Here is a 20,403-nt window from a genome sequence, read left to right on the forward strand (position 1 = left end):
TAAAGTCACATAAATTTTGGACTTCCATCTTCCCACCTGTAAAAAGAAAAGGTTACCAGAATTAAGCAAGTCTAAAAGCTTTGATCCTAAGGACAAAAGGGACTGTATTAGGAAGACCTGAGTATGTGCCCTGAAGTTTTTTAACTTGTGAAACAGTAATAATAGTACCTACTATTAGGTTGTTGTGGGGATAGAAATGAAATTTATTATTTATTATTTAAGTTTATTTATTATTTATTATTTAAGTCATTTTCAATTCTTCCTGACCCCACTTGGGGTTTTCTTGGCAAAGATACTGGAATGGTTTGCCAATTCCATTTCCAGATCATTTTACACATGAGGTAATTAAGGCAAACAGGGTGAAGTAACTTGTTTAGCATCACACAGCTAGTAACTATCTGAGTCTGGATTTGAACTCGGTCTTTTTTACTTTAGGACCTATGCTCTATCCATTGCACCATTTGACAGGTTGAAAAAGCTGAGAAGGGAAAGGGGTTGGAATTTTTCTCTAGGTCTTATAGGCTATTGAAGGGGGGAGGGTTCCATAAGTCTGCCCTCTCCCCCTTTAGTGGATAGTCTTCTCTGATGCAATTCCTGGTCATGGAAATGCATGAGGACAGATTGGGAGTTGTGTCATCTCAGAAAAATGAAGGGCTTATTCTTGAAGGGGAGACCAGTGGGCATATCCACCCCCAGAGAGCCAGTTCTGTGGGATCACTCCTGCTAGAGACTATGTGATTTTTCATATTTATATCCCAAATCCTGAATGTGATGCCTTCTACATTGCAGGCATGTAATTAAATGTTTGCTGAATTGAATTGAATTAAACTGATAAATCTCTGGCTCCTGTAGCCTCAAGTCTTTCTTCTACTTAGAAAACGAGGAGAACCATGTAAAATTGTGAGCTGAGGGTTGGGGATTCTTGTGATGGAGAGGAAGCAATTTATATTTCCCCAATGGGATAAGGAAACTGAAGAAAACAAGACATTTTGGCATTCAAAATGCTCCAAGAAGAATTCATGTGTCAGGGAACTGTCACAAAAGCTCCTTTGACAACAAAGCTTGCAATCACTGCTCTGGGCTGGTGAGAATTTCTTTCACTGGTTGCTCCAGGTGTTTCCAATCATTTTGGTTGTTTTTCTTTTCCAGCAGCCCAGTGATATCTCATCTCTAGTCAAATTACTATTCAAATCCTAAATTTGGAGTTTGGGGAGTTTTTTCCTTCCCTTCCTTCCCTCCCAAAACTTCTAACACATACACTTTCCATGCAAAATGGAAAATCAAATCAGTTCTGCCTCCCAGTTTTTTCACTAGCATAATTCAGAAGGCAATTGAGCAGCTTGATTCTGTGGTAGCTTGTTACTAGGCCAATTTTCTGCCAAGGCAATTCTGAACCTCAAGTGTCATAATGGTTGTTGTTGTTATTGCCTATATTGTTTTGATTTTGGGTGGCATCTTAGAATTAGTCATAGAGTCAGTTGGTGTTAGAACTGGAAAGGACTATACAAATGTAGACTGACCTCCTTTATCATACAGTGAAAAAAATCCATTAGTCAATTTTTCAAAGTTTACTCCCAGTAGATCATTTGCCTTCCTTCACTCAATGGGAGAGGCGTCTTGGCAAAAAAAAGCAACTACTATCAAATTACTTAAACAGCTGTGTAGGTCTCTGTGTGCTTCAGTGAAGGTAAAGAGTTGTGTCTCTGCCTACCACCTGAATGGAGAGAGCTACAGAGGACAAACCACTAGACTGAGTCGAGAGATAAGAATTCTAGTCTCAGTTCCCAAAATGTCTGGCTGACTGTGATTCTTTAACCTTTTTAATAACTAATTTCTAAATGAAAATTTTTGTGGAATTTGTCCTAAGGTTTAAAAAGGAAAAATTTTGAGAAGTATATATCCAGACAAACATTAAGAGAGGAACATACATACTAATGGGCCATACAGCATATGCATAAGGAAGGCTTCTCATTGAGAAAGATAGTAGACAGAAGCAAAACATGGATGAGGAGGGAAAGGGGGAAAGAAGAGAGAAAAGTAAAACTTGGGAAAAATAGGATGGGGGAAACACAAGAGTTAGTAATTTTAAAACTGTGAATGTGAATGGGATGAATTCTCCCATAAAATGGAAGCAGATACAAAAAGTTATCAAACTGTGCATACCCTTTGATCCAGCAGTGTTACTACTGGGATTATATCCCAAAGAGATTATAAAGAAGGGAAAGGGACCTGTATGTGCACGAATGTTTGTGGCAGCCCTTTTTGTAGTGGCTAGAAACTGGAAACTGAATGGATGTCCATCAGTTGGAGAATGGCTGAATAAATTGTGGTATATGAATATTATGGAATATTACTGTTCTGTAAGAAATGACCAACAGGATGATTTCAGAAAGGCCTGGAGAGACTTACACGAACTGATGCTGAGTGAAATGAGCAGGACCAGGAGATCATTATATACTTCAACAACAATACTAGATGATGACCAGTTCTGATGGATCAGGCCATCCTCAGCAATGAGATCAACCAAATCATTTCCAGTGGAGCAGTAATGAACTGAACCAGCTATGCCCAGAGAAAGAACTCTGGGAGATGACTAAAAACCATTTTTATATTCCCTATATTTATGCCCACCTGCATTTTTGATTTCCTTCACAAGCTAATTGTACAATATTTCAGAGTCTGATTCTTTTTGTACAGCAAAATAATGTTTTGGTCATGTATACTTATTGTGTATCTAATTTATATTTTAATGTACTTAACATGGTCATCCTGCCATCTGGGGGAGGGGGTGGGGGGTAAGAGGTGAAAAATTGGAACAAGAGGTTTGGCAATTATTAATGATGTAAAGTTACCCATGCATATAACCTGTAAATAAAAGGATATTAAATTAAAAAAAAATGGAAGCAGATAGCAGATTATACTAAAAGCCAGAATCTTACAATATGTTGTTTACAATAAACACATTTGAAGGAGAGAGACACATACATCGTAAAAGTAAAAGGCTGAAGCAGATTCTATTATGCTTTAGCTGAAGTAAAAAAAAAAAAACCAGGGGTAGCACTCCTGACCTCAGATCAAGCAAAAGCAAAAATAGATCTAATTAAAAGAGATGAAGAAGGAAATGACATCTTACTAAAGGATACCATAGATAATGAAATAATATCGGTACTAAACATATGCACCAAGAGGTATAGCATCCAAATTCAAAGAAAAAAAAAGTTGGGTGAGTCTCAAGAAGAATTACTTCTATTTCATACTAATGGAGGATTTCAACTTCCCTCTATCAGACCTAGATAAATAACTACAAAATAAATGAAAGAAAGTAGGGAGATAAATAGAATTTTAGAAAAATTAGGCATGATACACCTTTGGAGAAAATTGAATGAAGATAGAAAGCAATATACCTTTTCTCAGCAGTACATGGTATCTACACAAAAATTGACCATATATTAGGGGTATAAAAACTTCACAATCAAAGCCAGAAACACAGAAAGAATAAATGCAGATAAATAATATCAGTATTAAACATATACGCACCAAGATGGTATAGCCTTCAAATACCTAAAAGAAGTTAAGAGAGTTGCAAGAAGAAATAGACAGCAAAGCTATACTAGTGGGGGGGGGGGGGTGACCTCAATCTTGTTCTTTCAGAACTAGATAAATTGAATCACAAAATAAACAAGAAAGAAATTAAAGAAGTAAATAGAATTTTAGAAAAGTTAGAAAATTGAATGGGAACAGAAAGGAATATATTTTTTTCTTGGTAGTACATGGAACCTACACAAAAACTGTCCACGTATTAGGGCATAAAAACTTTAATTAACTTCAGAAAAGCAGAAATAGTAAATGCATCCTTTTCAGATCATGGTGCAACAAAAATATAATGTAATAAAGGGCCAAAGGAAAATAGAACAAAAATTAATTAGGAACTTAATAATTTAATCCTAAAAAAATGAGTTGGTGAAACAACAAACCATAGAAACAATAATTTCATCCAAAAGAATGACAATAATGAGACAATATACCGAAATTTATGGGATGCAGCCAAAGCAGTTGTTAGGGGAAATTCTATATCTCTAGATGCTTACTTGAAATAAAATAGAGAAAGAGAAGATCAATGAATTGGACATACAACTAAAAAAGCAAGAGGGAAAAGGAGTAGGAGGAAGAGGCAAGGAGTAGGAGGAAGAACATTCTAGATATGAGTCACAATCAGTGCAAAGACATGGAGCTAGGGATGGAATGGTGTGTAACAAGAACATTACTTACTATGTTTAGATTGTAAAGTAATAGAGGGGAGTGGAAGGAAAGAAAATTAAAGGTGAGAATATTCTTGGTAGTGTAGTATAACTTAGTCTCCTTGCAACATGCCTTATTTCATTTTAATCATAGCCTTGCAGAGAGTAAGGTATGGATGTGTCAGTATGCTATGTGGCACACACCTCTTCTCCTCCAAGGGAGGGCCAGTAGGGAATGAATGCTCCTTCAGGGTGTGTCAGTACACCTGGATTCATATTCTATTCACTTGATTAATAAGAGTTGAGGCGCATTAGGGGATTCTGAATGTGTATTACTGGAAAGATACTGGTGCCCTCAAGAAAAAGGAAGGTTTGGTGGAGGGACAAGTTTAGTTGTGGGGTGGGGGGAGAATAACCAGTTCTGTTTTAGACAGATTGAGTTTGAGATGCCTTTAGTGAGTGTAGGTGCAGGTATCCAAACAGGTAGTTGATGGTATAAGACTGGAGATCTTGAGAGACGATAGCTTAGTTAACCATCTATCATATAGAATGATAATCCAATCCATGGAGGCTGTTGAAATCACTCAGAAGGTAGAGAGAGAAAAAAGGTGTAGAATAGGGCCCTTGTAGTATGTTTGGGAATATTTTTGGCGGGAAGAACAAGATGAGAATTTGCCCCATGCAATTATCAACTATGATGGACTTGCTTCTTCTCAACAATGCAATGGTTCAAGGCAATTCCAACAGACTTGGGGTGGAAAATGCCAATTGCAACCAGAGAGAACTGTGAAGACTGGATATGGATCAAAGAATAGTATTTTCACCTTTTTGTTTTCTTTTGTTTTTTTCCTCTTTTTGGTCTGATTTTTTTTTTTTTTTTTGGCACAATGACAAATGTAGAAATGTGTTTAAAAGAATTGCATATATTTAACCTATATCAGATTGCTTGCTTGTTTTAGGGAGGAGGAGAATTGGGGAAAGAGGAGGTAGAAAAATTTGGAATACAAAGTATTACAAAAATGAATGTTGAAAACTGGCTTTATAGTTTTGGAAAATTAAATACTATTGGAAGGGGGGAATGTTGTCTCAGAAAAGGGGCAGCATGATGAGGCAATCTAATGTGAGAAGAAAACTAGAATGGAGCAATGTTATGAAAACTGAAGATAGAACATATTCACATGGATGTGGTAATGGTCAGTGTGTGTGTGACTATTTTTAGTCACACACAGTGTGTGTGAATATTTTTATACATATATGTATGTTTTTTAAACATTTTTGTCACTTACCTGCAAAGGTATTTTGAAGTTTATTAAGCTAGTTTTGAAAAAAATGTTAATAGGCAGGAAGAAAGACAGACAAGAAGTGAATATTGTATTAGATTCCCATTCTTTCAGACCTATCTATTCCCAGGATAAAGCAAGAATTTGGTATGGAAATCATACTCTTAACTGATATTATTCTGAACTTATATTACTTGAAACAATTAAACATCAAGGCTACTTTTCCTCCCCACAAATGATCAGTGCTTTAATAATCTTGAGAGTTTACAAAAATTTATTTCACTGGAGAATGATTTTAATTCTATTGTCATCCAAATGCCATTTGACATATCATCTCACTTATAGGTACCTATCTCAGAAACACAGCCCTGAGCCACTAGACTTACTTCATAGTAATGATGGAAATTCCAGAAAAAAAAAAAAAATTATTAGATGGTGTATTTGACTTATAAATACAAATCATAGGAAGAGGTCCTAGAATCCTATAGCTCCAGAGCTGGAAGGAAGCTTAGTCTAGCTGTCATTTTATAGATGAAGAAATAAAGGGAAAGTCATTTGCCCAAGATCATTTTGGTATTGAGAAAGGCAGAATTGGATTTTAAAAGCCATGATTCTCTCTGTTTAAATCTTATGAACTTTTGCCTTTTTTTAAGTTACTTATACTTATCTAATTTGCCCATGAAAGTATCAAGATAGTATTAGAAGCTGGTTTTAACCTCAGCTGGTCAGCTAGTGATTAGTTCTCTAGGCCTGAAGTCAGGGAGATTTATCTTCCTGAGTTCAAATCCAATCTCAGATATTTATTATTCTCCAGCTCTTTTTAGAGTCACCATTTCTTTTTTACCTCAACTCATATCAATAGAATGATGATATTAAATATGATCATTCCAATATGTTAAATATATTCATTCCAACTTTGAAATAAAAAATTAATATATTATAAATATCACAACAAAAATTTTATTAACATATTTTAGATAGTATTAATTGATTTTTATTATATATCTATAATAATATATAAAATACTTTGCCAGATATACTGAGACAAAACCTGATATAGTTCCTGCTCTCATGAAGCTTTTAGGCGATTATCAGGTTGGAAAAGCAAATTAAAAAAAAAAAACAACAACATAGAAAAATATAGTATAAAAAATAATATGATTGAGGATTTTTTTTGTGTGAAAGAACTTTATTAACTTTATAGTGCCATATTATTTTATTTGGTTATAGTAGAGCTCCAAATAAAGAGACTTGAGTGATTTGAAGATGGTGAAGTTATTTATAACTAGAGTTATTAGGGAAGGCTTCATGACCTGATCCTTGAAGAAGGAAAAGGATATTAATTAGAAGAAATTCATATGGAATCTATTTTAGGTGTGGGTGATGACATTGTGTATGCAAAAACATAAAACTGGGAAATGGCAGCAAAATATTAGTATTAGTTGGCCTGAAATGTAGAAGGAGGGAAATAATGTGAAATAAGCTTGAAAAAGTATGTTTGTGGAGAGGGCCTGGAATGCTGATTAGAGTTGATATTTTAAGGGGCAGCTAGATGGTGCAATGGATAGAGCACCAGCCCTGAAATCAGGAAGACCTGAGTTCGAATGTGACCTTAGATATTTAACACTTCCTGGCTGTGTGACCCTGAGAAGTCACTTAACCCCAATTGCCTCAGTGCCCCCCCCCCCAAAAAAAAAGAAAGAAAGAAAAAAAGAGTTGATATTTTCTATGGTAGGCATTGGGAAACCACTTAAAAGTCTTGAGCTATGAAATGATATGATCAGTCTTATGTATTTTTAAAAAGTAGCTCTGAAAAAAATTGGATTGATATGGGGGCAACTAGTTGGTACAGTGGGTAGAGCACCATCCCTGATGCTGAACAGTCAGAGGACCTGAATTCAATGTGGTCTCACTACTAGGGGTGTGATCCTGGGCAAGTCACTTAAACCAATTGTCTCTCATAAAAAATTGGATTGATAACTGGATTGGAGAAGGGAAATTTTGGAGGGAGCAAGACCAATTAGGCCTGTATATATAGTGCAGCTAAAAAGTAAAGAGGGCCTGAAACAGGATGAATAAAATGGGTATAGATAGGAGAGGGCAGAGGCTAGACATGGTGGAAAGGCAAAATCCACTGATTGGATGTGGGATTGGAGAGAGTCTGAAAAATCAAAAGATAACTCTGAAATCAGGTATTTGGATTTTTGGTAACCTATTGGTGCTGCCTATAAAAATTGTGAAATTTAGAAAAGAGGCAGGTTTTCTGTGAAGGGAAAAGATGAGTTTGGACATATTGGGCAAAATGGCTTAGAGATGTTTAGTAGTGATTTGAGAATCTGAAAATCGGAGAATCTCATGTTAATTGGTCACCATAGACAGTGCTATGCTCTTCTCCCTCACAATGGTGCTCAGACATCTGAATCTAGGAGTATGGTTTCAGCGCATTTTACCCACTTTTTGCTTCCTGTGGATAACTGAGGACCTCTAGTGTTGTTGAATTTCATACTTGTTGGATTTGGGCACTTTCCTTCTTCCCCATTTCCTTTTAATTTAATATGATCAGCCAGTCTTCAAGGAAACAAATTCCTCCCAGGCCTTGATGTTCTTTATTCTAAAAGTCCTTCATTGTTCCAGAATGCCAAGTTCCAGTCTTTGACATCATTATCTTATACAACTGTTCACTTCCTTTTTTTGGTTTTAATTATTTTTGTCTTTTTGTTTATTTAAAGCTTCTTATTTTCAAGACATACACATAGTTTTCAACATTCACCCTTGCAAAACCTTGTTCCAAATTTTTTTCTCCCTTTCTTCCTCCATTCCCTTCTCTAGAAGCAAGTAGTACAATATATGTTAAACATATGCAATTCTATGTATTTACACAATTATCATGCTGCACAAGAAAAATCAGATTAAAAAGGTTAAAAAATGAGAAAGAAAACAAAATGCAAGCAAACAACAGCGAACAAAGTAAAAAATACGATGTTATGATCCAACAAAGTGAAAATACTATGCTATGATCCACACTCAGTCCCCACAGTCCTTCTTCTGGCTCCTCTTCATCACAAAACCATTGGAACTAGCCTGAATTATCTCACTGTTGAAAAGACCCTGTCCAACTGATACATTGTTGGTGAAGTTGTGAATGGATCCAACCATTCTGGAGAGCAATTTGGAACTATGCTCAAAAAGTTATCAAACTGTGCATACCCTTTGATCCAGCAGTGTTACTACTGGGATTATATCCCAAAGAGATTATAAAGAAGGGAAAGGGACCTGTATGTGCACGAATGTTTGTGGCAGCCCTTTTTGTAGTGGCTAGAAACTGGAAACGGAGTGGATGCTCATTAGTTGGAGAATGGTTGAATAAATTGTGGTATATGAATATCATGGAATATTATTATTCTGTAAGAAATGACCAACAGGATGATTTCAGAGAGGTCTGGAGAGACTTACATGAACTGATGCTGAGTGAAATGATCAGAACCAGGAGATCATTGCACATGGCAACAAGAAGATTATACAATGATCAATTCTGATCGACGTGGTTCTCTTCAAACCAGTTGCAGTTCAGTAATGAAGAGAGTTGTCTACACCCAAAGAGAGGATCATGGGAGCTGAGTGTGGAGCACAACATAACATTCTTACTCTTTCTGTTGTTGTTTGCTTGCATTTTGTTTTCTTTTGTTTTCCCTTCTTGATCTGATTTTTCTTGTGCAGCAAGATAACTATATAAATATGTATATATAATATTGGATTTAACACATATTTTAACATATTTAACATGTATTGGACTATCTGTCATCTAAGGGAGGGGATAGAAGGGAAGGATGGGATAGTTTGGAACAGAAGGCTTTGCAAGGGTCAATGTTGAAAAATTACCCATGCATATGTTTTGTAAATAAAAAGCTTTAATGAAAAGAAAAGAGGCTGAATATTAAAATTGCATATCATCATATAATCTATACAATGTTCTCTTGGTTCTACTCATTTCACTCAGCAGCAGCTCATGTAAGTCCCTCTAGGTCTCTCTGAAATCATCCTGCTCATTATTTCTTACAGAACAATAATATTCCATAACATTCATAGACCAACACTTGTTCAGCCATGCTCCAATTGATGGGCATCCACTCAGTTTCCAGTTTCCTGCCATTACAAAAAGGGCTGCCACAAACATTTTTGCACCTATGGGTCCTTTTCCTTCCTTTATGATCTCTTTGGGATACAGGCCCCATAGAGAACCTGCTGTATCAAAAGGTGTGCACAGTTTGATAGCCCTTCTGTCATAGTTCCATATTGTTCTCCAGAATGGTTGGATCAGTTTTACTGTTCCCTTCCTATAACAACCATTCTTTCCCCTTCCATTGGTATCTCTGTTGAAAATGCCATCTGTGAGACATCTTAGTTTAACTTTTTGACCAACCATTCATAATCCTTAGAGATTCTTTCCAAATTATTCTTGGCAATATTATCAGTTCAAAAATGGATCATCATAATGAATGGTAAGCCTTAGGTTTGACTAAGAACTCTCAGAGGGTTCTCCATCCCATCTTTCCATGGGAAGATACATGGCTGTTTCCAGCCCCTTCCTCCCACCCCAAAAGTATCTTTTCTTTTGCATTGAATCAATGACAGATCCTGGTGACATTTATAAAGTTCTTTTACCCTTTCATGGGGAAAGGAAAGCCCCTGACTCTTCAGAAATGTCCAGAGCCATCCTTTTTGTAAAGAACCTTGTACCATGTTTTTAGATGCTCCAAATGTCTTTCATTTTCTTCCCTCTTTCATTACAATTTTATTCTACTTTCTAACTTCTTGGCAATCCTAAATAATTCTGATTTGAATTCCTCTCTTTCATTAGAAACTAATTCTGCCTTGTTCTTTTTTTCATGGGATCAATGGATCTAAGGTGGAAGAAACCTTAGAGATTCCCCCACATTTTACAAATGAGGAAACTGAGGGCCAAGGTTTTGTAATTGGTAAATTTAAGAGATGGGATTTGAATTCAGGTCCTCTAATACTTTTTCCACTAAAGCATGATCTCTCTTTTTTCTTCTGCCCTGCAGAGGAGTATTCTACTCTTTCTAGTAAGTTGGAAAGCAGAGGCACAACTGCCCCTTAGTCTTGTGATCTTCTCTTTCAAGAGTGTAATTTTTAGATTACTTTGCAAGTCACTAAAATGGTGAATGTTCCCACTCAACAAACCTACAGACATTAAGAGCCTCCATTTACTTGTGTCTCCTGTGATTATTCTTCTTGGGAAGTACTGTGGCGAGCTTCCATGAATGTTCTTTGTCTTTTTTGGGCCCTGTTGTCATGTATTCAGGAGTTCTTACTTTCATAAAGCACTTTTGTTTTATACTTCCTCTTCTGCTCTCTCAGGTATTTAGCCAGTAATTAGCCGACTCTTGTTCATGCTCTAATTGCTCCCAGTGCAAATAATAACTTCAGCTCGTAGAAATCATTCAATACTAGCTTTGCCAGAAAAATTCCAAACTCTCCTATTACTTTTCATTTCTGCCTGTTCATTTTGTTTCACAGATTTCTTGCAATCTCTCAGTCACTGATTGCAGTCAGTAGCACTCTCCTTTTCTTGAGTAGTATTCAAGAAACTGAGGCAGAATGAAATTACTTCATTTCCCACTGTCACAGGAAAATGAGTCTTTCTGACTTCAGGCCTCGCACCGTCTACTGGGCCACCTAGCTGCTCTGAATTCAGTCTCTGGAACTATTTGTAAGATCCTGGGCAAGTTATTTAATTTGTGTAAGATTTGAGTTTTCTTGTCTGTAAAGGGGGACAAATAACAAGACCAAGATTGCCTATCTGGAAGGAATATTGTGAGCATTAAAGCAGTTTACAAATCTTAATGGACTACATAAACATTTATTATTATTGTTCTCATCTTTTTGATTGGAGCTCAGATAGAAATGGCGCTGAGGTCAACATCTTCATTATTCTTTTTTATTTAATTTACTGTGCATGATTTTTGTTGTTATTTGATCATCTTTGACTCTTCATGAGCCTATTTGTGGTTTTCTTGGCAGATTTACTGGAATGGTTTGCAATTTTGTCCTTCAGTTCATTTTACAGATGAGAAAACTGAGGTTAAATGACTTGTCCAGAGCATTATATAAATGAATTATAAGTTTTTTTAGTTGAAGGCTCATAGTAAGCATCTACATGTAATCAAAATTGTTCATTCCATCTTTTGTGAGACTTTTATTTGATCAAGAATCCTTCTCTTGTAGTTTGGAACTATGCTCAAAAAGTTATCAAACTGTGCATACCCTTTGACCAACAGTGTTACTACTGGGCTTATATCCCAAAGAGATCATAAAGAAGGGAAAGGGACCTGTATGTGCACGAATGTTTGTGGCAGCCCTCTTTGTAGTGGCTAGAAACTGGAAACTGAGTGGATGCTCATCAGTTAGAGAATGGCTGAATAAATTGTGGTATATGAATATTATGGAATATTATTGTTCTGTAAGAAATGACCAACAGGATGATTTCAGAAAGGCCTGGAGAAACTTACACAAAGTGATGCTGAGTGAAATGAGCAGGACCAGGAGATCATTATATACTTCAACAACAATACTATATGATGACCAGTTCTGATGGACCTGGCTATCCTCAGCAACGAGATCAACCAAATCATTTCTAATGGAGCAGTAATGAACTGAACTAGCTATGCCCAGAAAAAGAACTCTGGGAGATGACTAAAAACCATTACATTGAATTCCCAATCCCTATATTTATGCACACCTGCATTTTTGATTTCCTTCACAAGCTAATTGTACAATATTTCAGAGTCTGATTCTTTTTGTACAGCAAAATAACGGTTTGGTCATGTATACTTATTGTGTATCTAATTTATATTTTAATATATTTAACATCTACTGGTCATCCTGCCATCTGGGGGAGAGGGTGGGGGGGTAAGAGGTGAAAAATTGGAACAAGAGGTTTGGCAATTGTTAATGCTGTAAAGTTACCCATACATATAACCTGTAAATAAAAGGCTATTAAATAAAAAATAAAAAAAAAATAAAAAAAAAAAAGGACTTGCAAGAAAAAAAAAATAAAGAATCCTTCTCTTAGCCATAATAACCCTGCCTGGCTAATTAAGTTTTTGGGTGATGTATGCAGTTGGAGCTCATTGTGATATGTGGTATAAAATATTGCTCTAAGCCTAGTCTATCCCAGATTCTTTCCAGTTTTGCTAATTTTTGTTGAATACTTTATCCAAGGAGTTGGTGCCCTCTAGTTTGTTAAGTACTATATTCAGTTACTTCTGAATTTTGGGTACCAGATCTCTTCTATTTGCCTCATTCTAAATGCTACAGCTCATTTACCACCTTTCACACGGAAAACTTTTCTGATAACTCCAATTGCTAGCATTCTCCTAAAAAAACTTTGTATTTAACCACCTTGCTTTTGTTTTTGCATTTGTTCTGTATATTGCAAATATGTAATTATGTGATGAATCTCACCTTTAAGAATATAAAGTCTTTGTTATATCTAGAATGGAAAGAGACCTCAGAGACCTTCAAAACCTTTCATATTAGTCAAAACCCCTCATATTATATTATATGAGAAAATTGAGGTTCAAAGGTTAAATGACTTACCCTCCCTTTAATTAAATTTTATTTCTTTTCAATTAACAAGCATTTGTTTTCTTTCCCTCCCAAGTTTCATTATCACCACCATCCTCTTCCAAAACAGAACAAAATAAAAACCCTTTTAACAAATGTGCATAGTCAGGCAAAACAATTTGTCATCGGAATGCCAAAAATATTTTTCCCCAAGTCATTTAATTTGGTTTTGTCAAATTTTTATTTTGGGGGGATTGCTTTGTTATGATTTAGTAATTGGGCTATTCATGAGTCTTGAATGAAGTAACCACACAAGTACACATAGATAATATGGGAGTTTGTGTCCCATGACACTGAGCCATTCGAGCCTTGTACTTTTTAGGGGAAGAGTTAAACTTAACCCTTTCCTTCCCTAGCCTTCTTCAAAACAGGTGGGTTTGGCTAAGTAGAAAATACCTCAGCTTTAACAAAACTTCCTGTGTTGATTTCATTCCCAATAATGTGGATGACTACTTTTGCTTTAAAGTGAGTACTAAGTACTTAATTAAGACTACTAAGTCTGCTTTTAAGTGAAAGTGGGGTATTTTTCACTTTTTGTTTGTTGATTTGTTCTACTTAAATTCCCCAGTACCTAACTCTGAGTATACAGTAGGTTCTTAATAAATGTTTCAGATCAGTGATTGATTTCTTATCCTGTCTCCATGTTTTTCTAACTTTATTTAGTACGTTTCACTGTGCATGGGAGAAGCAGGGAATCCTCTCTCCTCCTGCCTAATCCAACCAGGATCTTCAGAGAAATCTTGAGTTGACTTGTCCAGGCCCTTAAATCATTCTTAATACTGTAGATCTAGTAAAATACCACACTTGAACCTAACTTAGCTGTGGCCAGGTTGGGACTTTGAAAAAACTGTCTGTTTCTTTCCTAGGGGGATTTGCCATTGTCTTCCTGGTGAGAACAAGCAATGGGATGAAGTGTGCCCTCAAACGCATGTTTGTCAACAATGAACATGACCTCCAAGTATGCAAGAGAGAAATCCAGATCATGGTAAGTTAGTTCATTTCAGTTAAACATTTATGAAACAATAATAAATTATATCATTTATATCAATTTAAGGAACTGATACAAATATATAAGGATATATAAATTCCACATATTTATTTGTCTTAGATATTAGATCTTAAGCAAAGAAACTTTAAATATCCTTTTCCTTTTAGTTAATTGTTTCTTGTGTCTAAAGCATCATTACAAATATAAATCTAAGTTACTTTCCCTTATATTTGATACTTTGGAAGATGACAAATAGGATCATTTCTTTATTCTGTCACTTCATCCAGATCCATTAGGAGCTTCTACAGGCAATGTAGAAAAATCTGCTTTGATTGATTTTCAGTGGTGGGTATTATTAGACTCTTTTTATGAAAAAACTTTGGAATCCATGAAGATAACAACTTGATGATTGGGTTAAACCATGGATGCAAGGTTGAAGGATGCAGTTTTTAGTTCATAAAGAAAAACTGCCTACAAATTAGAAATGCCTTAAATTACAAAAGGCTGCCTCAAGGGATGCAGTAAATCCCCAATCCCTGGAAGTCTGAAGCAAAAGGTAAATAACACCCTTCCAGGACTATTATTAAGGGGATTTCAGCTGGAGAATAGGTGGGATGAAATAGCCATTGAGAAAAGTAAAGAAGTGAACCTGACTGGCTTTGACACTTCATTAAAATATATTTACCTGAATAATTTGACTAGAGGATGGGGCTTTATGGATAGAAGGATCTTCTATCAAGAAAAGGCTATAGGAATATAGGCATTTTCTGGGTGAAAATGTTGCTGGGACATGAAGGAGAAGGCCAGAGAGTGGAAGCAGGAGATGAAAGATTTCTGAGATTTATGATTCTATTAATTTCAGAATTTAACTTTGTTTTTTGTGACTTTGAGAAATAACTGGGATATCTTGAAAGGAACACAAGAATGAGAAGACCTGGATTCTAGTTATGGTTCTAACCTAGTAATTGTGATATTTAGTAATTGTGATAAGCAAATTCCTTAATAAACTACAATTTGTAATGATAGTGATGATGACAATGATATTTCTGTACTTCAGTTCTTTAAAAACTGAATGGAATAAACAAAATCATATAGAGTATATTCAGTCAGAGGAATCTTTCTCTGAGAGGATACTTAATTTTTTTGAAATTGTGGGTATAGTCATCCCAAGAACAAGGCAAAGCAAAGATGGGGGCAGGGTTCCTTTGCTGCTTTCTGGAGGAGAAAAAACTGCGAAGGAGCTTTCTCCAGCAAGTGGTAGTGAAAAGAGAGGAATGGATTTCAAGCTGGAAAATCATAGATCTAGAGTTGGGTGGGACCTCTGAGAAATCTGGTCCAACATCTTCATTTTACATATGAGATTGTGTTTTGCCCAAGGTCACTCAGGTGAGATTTGAGCCCTATTCCTCTGATGTAAGAACATAGGCACTTTCTACAATGCCATTCAAGTCCTTGCTTTAACCCTTAATACTTTCTGACACTTTAGTAACTTTCCAAAAAACAATTTTTTAAAGTGAAAGATTAGACTGGATAATATTAATATTCTGGCATTTATTTCTGTTGAGTTGAAAGGAGAAGCTCCACAATGTGATTTGTCCTAAGGCCTTACCATCTATGGAAATAATATGTCTCTGTACTATCCTGCTGGAGTAACAAGGTGGCACAATGACTAGAGTGCTAGACCTAAGTTGCAAAGATTCATCTTCCCAATTTCCAATCTGGCCAGAGATACTTACTAGCTGTGTGACTCTGGAAAAATCCCTGAACCCTGTTTGCCTCAGTTTGCAAAGCTGTGCAATATTCCATCCCCATAGTTTTTTACTTCTTTTTAAAAAAAATTTTTTTTTTATCTCTACTCCAAGTAGACTTCAGTTTTTTTCATCTGTAATATGAATGAATTGGATTAGATTGTCTTTGAAGGCTCTTGCTCCTTTTGATATTTAGATCTGTGAAGACCATATATATATGCGCTGCAGCCTTTGGTCTTTCCATATTTGCAGAACAAGAATATATGTCTCTTTCATGCTTTGAGTCTTCAATAGATGAAGTAAGTGAGATTGCAGTGTATTGGGGTTTGATCAGTTGGCTTTATTGATGCTTCTTAGTTAATTGCACAGGGGTCCCATTTTAGAAAATTATCTTGCTCTGGCTGGCAGATAGATGGATTCTCACTAATAGATTGTGGCTATCTTTCTTATTTGGCATTAACCCAGATTTTTTTTTCAGATTCCCAATTATTTTTTCTTAGGATTTATAGACCACATGAGATGGATCACAGCTGATTTGTGTTTCATTAAATGTAAAGGCATCATTTGTTCTTTCATCTGGACCCTCTAGAGGACATGACCTAAAAGAATCTCTGATTAATTTTGGCTTCAGAAAATCAATTTCATTTCCATCCACTCCCTTAAATAAATCTCATTTTCCAAATAAAAACAAATTCAGGGAGGGTCAGATTTGGCATGGGAATGATAGAAGTTTATGTAAATCATAAATTTTAGAGCTAGGATGGAATTTAGGGTCATGGAGTCCAACCCCATCATTTTACAATGGAGGAAAATGCAGCCCAAAAGAGTTAAGTGATTTGCTTGAGGTCTTACAGCTTATAAATGGAGTTGAGACATCAGCTCAGGTTTTTTGTCTCTAAGGCCAGTAAGTCTCCTGTGATTGCCATTTCCTTTTGAATCATCATTGAGCAAATGCAGTATTACATGGAATTGAAGGAGAACTCTATCTTGATCAGCTCCCACCTAGTGTTCTGTTTCTGGGTTTACCACCATTAAGGGAAGAGAAACTGGACACTAACCAGGATGATAAAGGTCATTGTGCTCCTGCCATATGGGGGTGGGTGATGGTTTAGCCTAGAGAAGAAACTGTCGATGCATAAAAATGGAATTATACTCATTCGACTTGACTCTAGAAAGCAGAATTGGAAGCAGTTAAGTACAGGTGGCAAAGAAACACATTTAGATAAGTAGAATTATCCAAAAGCAGAATAAGTTGCTTTGGGAGGTAGTGAATTCTCCCTGGGTAGAGGGCTTCAAGCAAAGCCTGCTTGAGATAGTGAGTTCTCCCTCATGCAAAATTTGCAAAATTCTTTGTTAGGTATAATGTAGGAGAAATTATTGTTCAGGTATGAGATAGGTGGCCACTGGGATCCAAATTCTGGATTTTATTGTACAAGAAAAAAGCTTTAGTCATTAATAGCTACCATATATATGTATGTATATATATATATATATATATATATATATATATATCCCAAAAGTGATATATATTCAAATATTTATATCACTTAAGATATATACATTTCATTTTATCCTTATAACAACTTTGAGGATTAAGTACTATTATTATTCCCCTTTTACAAAGAAAAGACTAAAAAAGAAAGAGATCAAGTGATTTTCCCAGTATCACACAGGTGCTAAATATCTGAGGCCAACCTGAGGGAAGAAAACTCAATTCCTTGACTTCTATTTTTATCTGGCACTCACCATTCCTTTTTCAGCAATCATTTATTGCTTGGATGAGGAATTTCTAGCTGCTTAATTTCATCTGGCATTGGACAGCTCTATATAAATTGTCCCTAATAGAATTCAGTGCAAAAGCTCTAAAGGGATGATAAAAACTATTTGGAAGAGAATAGTTAATCTAAACATAACCTTCAGGCATTGTGGAAATAGGGAGCCCTGCTTGTTCAGAGAATAAAAATGAGACAAACTGATTGAAAATGTCAGAGGGACTATATAGCTAATAAATTGACCAGATACCTCTAAGGTTTTAAAGTAAATACCTGAAATTCAAGTTGTTCTTTTACACACATAAAATGAAAAATAAACATGTTTTGCAAGTTCATTTTGAAATTTAGTGATAAGGATAGACAGGTTGATTCCCAAGCTAGATATTGGTATTAGAAAAATCTAGAGGGAAGTTATCTCAGCCCCAGATTTTCTGTAACTTTGTTATGGTTTGTGATGATTTCAGCTTTCAGAAAGTTTATTCATTAGTCTTAATAAATGAATTTATACTTAAGGTGCTCTATCATTATCATTAATGAGTTTAGTGATTATTATGATTCAATTGTAAGGCTGTATTTTAGCTGTGTATCCTATTAACTTTTTTTTTCAAACATCACATTTGTAATCATCAATTTCCTAGGCCTTTATTTGTTTTAAAAATTATAAAGGGGGGCAGCTAGGTGGCACAGTGGATAGAGCACCTACCCTGAAGTCAGGAGGACCTGAGTTCAAATTTGATCTCAGATACTTAATACTTCCTAGCTGTGTGACCTTGGGCAAGTCACTTAACCCCAATTGCCTCAGCAAAAAAAAAATTCTAAAGGTACAGGTAGGTGGAGCAGTGGATAGAATGCCAGATCTAGAGTCAGGGGGATCTGAGTTCAAATGCAGATTCAGACACATAACTAGGTGTGTTATCCTGGGTACATCCTTAAGGGCAATTGCCTTTAGTATAACCACTCCCAATTTTTTTTTAAGTGGATAGGAATTAGACTTGTGATTTCAGTGAATAAAGAACTATTCATTGAGAGTTGATGATAGAAAATTCATTGAATTTTCATTGAATGATGAGAGATAATAGAGAACTATTTAATTGAAGAGAACTATTTCCAGATGAAGAAATTCCCTTTACCAGTACAGGTCAGAACTTTTTCTGCTACTTAACCATCTTTCAGAGTTTCAGAAGTTAACTAACTTGACCAGTTAGTTATATCAGTATTCCAGGTTTTTTTGGATAATAAAGACAGAACTCTTAAAAATAATTTAATTTAACCACATTACCTAACACCTCAGAGATGACATACTAGTCTTAAAAGAAAACAAAATCAAAAGATACAAATCAGTACTTTCCCATTTCTCAACATACTGAGTTTGAAATGCATATGGAACAAGCAGGTGAAGATGTTGCTAATGTGGGACTAGAAGTCAGAAGAGAAATGATGGCTGGATATGTGCATTTGGGAATAGAGATGATAACTGAATCCTTGGAAATTCATGAGATAACTCAGAGCAAGTATAGAGAGAGGAGGAGAGAGTCCAGGATAGAGTACTGGGACACACTCAGTTTTTGTGAATGAAAGGAGGAAAATGAAAATAAGCCAATCAACTGATAGAAGAACCAAGAATGAGCACTATTATGGAAGCAGTATCATAGAAGACCAAAAATGATAGAGTAGTGAGTGGAGAGATGGTATTGGAAGTTAGACTGTAAGGGATTGGGAACACAATATGAAGGCAATGAGATTAATACATAGCCCTTTCCAGGATTTTAGCTGTGAAAAGGAGAAGATGAAATGGAGAAATCAATAAAAAAATGTTAAAGGACAGATGAAATCTAAGCCTTTTTGTAAGCTTCAAGGAAAGAGAACCACTGAATAAAGAGAGAGATTATGGATGAGAGAGAGGGAACGATTATACAAGTGAGTTTCCAGAGGAAGTGGGAAGGGATGGAATTAAGAGCATCTATGAGCTTTGACATGAAGATCTATCTTTTTGACAGAGACTGAAGTAAAGAAGGCAGTACATTAGGAGGTGATGAAGTGAGATTTTGAGCTGTAGAGTGGAGGAGAAGGGGAAGCTTAAGGTAGATGCCTATTATTTCTTCAACCTGGAATGTAAGTAGGAACAGAGAAGTTAGGTGGGGAGATAACTCAAGGCTATGTTTGGCAAGGCTGAATTTTATAGGGAAAGGAGGATCCAAGGATGCCTGATGGCATGTGGTAGAGATAGTCAGACACTGGGTCAAGACTGAAGGGGAAAGAAAGACTAATAATGGAATGGTAGGAATATGGAAAGATGATAGTGAATGGGAGTGAGTGAAAGCAATAAATGGAGGAGTTGGAGTAGAATGGTCTCAATGACAGTGTAACTGATAAGGAGAAGATAAAGGAGGAATACAATGACAATATAAGCATGAATAAGGGAAAACATGACTAATATCTATCCTAAAATGGTGATTCTGGGGAGAGAATAACCAATCAGGAGATGTTTGACTTCCTGTGAGGATGAAGACTAGGTGTAGGAAAGATGAAACTGAAAGAGGAAATTAAGGATTTAGGGGTTGTAGGTGGAGAGATTACAATATTGGTTAGTTGATTTGAAATGGTTAGTTCAAGGATTTCCCTGCTTATTGCAATCCAGGATAACATACGCATTTTTGACTATTGATTTATTGAATGTGCACTTGTACTTAGAAAGTTGATTTCTTAAACTCAAGTGTAGAATTAAGAGGT

The 20,403-nt window shown here is 35.8% G+C and overlaps 1 protein-coding gene across 13 annotated transcripts in view; it reads left to right on the plus strand.

The window, feature by feature from the left end:
* The window catches only part of AAK1 (AP2 associated kinase 1), a 242,795-nt gene that overhangs the window by 93,418 nt on the left and 128,974 nt on the right, over positions 1–20,403 (plus strand). For all 13 annotated transcript variants that reach the window (XM_031950606.1, XM_031950605.1, XM_031950611.1 and 10 more), the window contains exon 3: positions 14,032–14,150. In XM_031950606.1, coding sequence (XP_031806466.1) covers positions 14,032–14,150 — 119 coding nt within the window. The remainder of the gene's footprint in view (positions 1–14,031; positions 14,151–20,403) is intronic.

The sequence above is a fragment of the Sarcophilus harrisii genome, chromosome 2 (genome assembly GCF_902635505.1).
Source record: "Sarcophilus harrisii chromosome 2, mSarHar1.11, whole genome shotgun sequence".
NCBI lineage: Eukaryota > Metazoa > Chordata > Mammalia > Dasyuromorphia > Dasyuridae > Sarcophilus > Sarcophilus harrisii.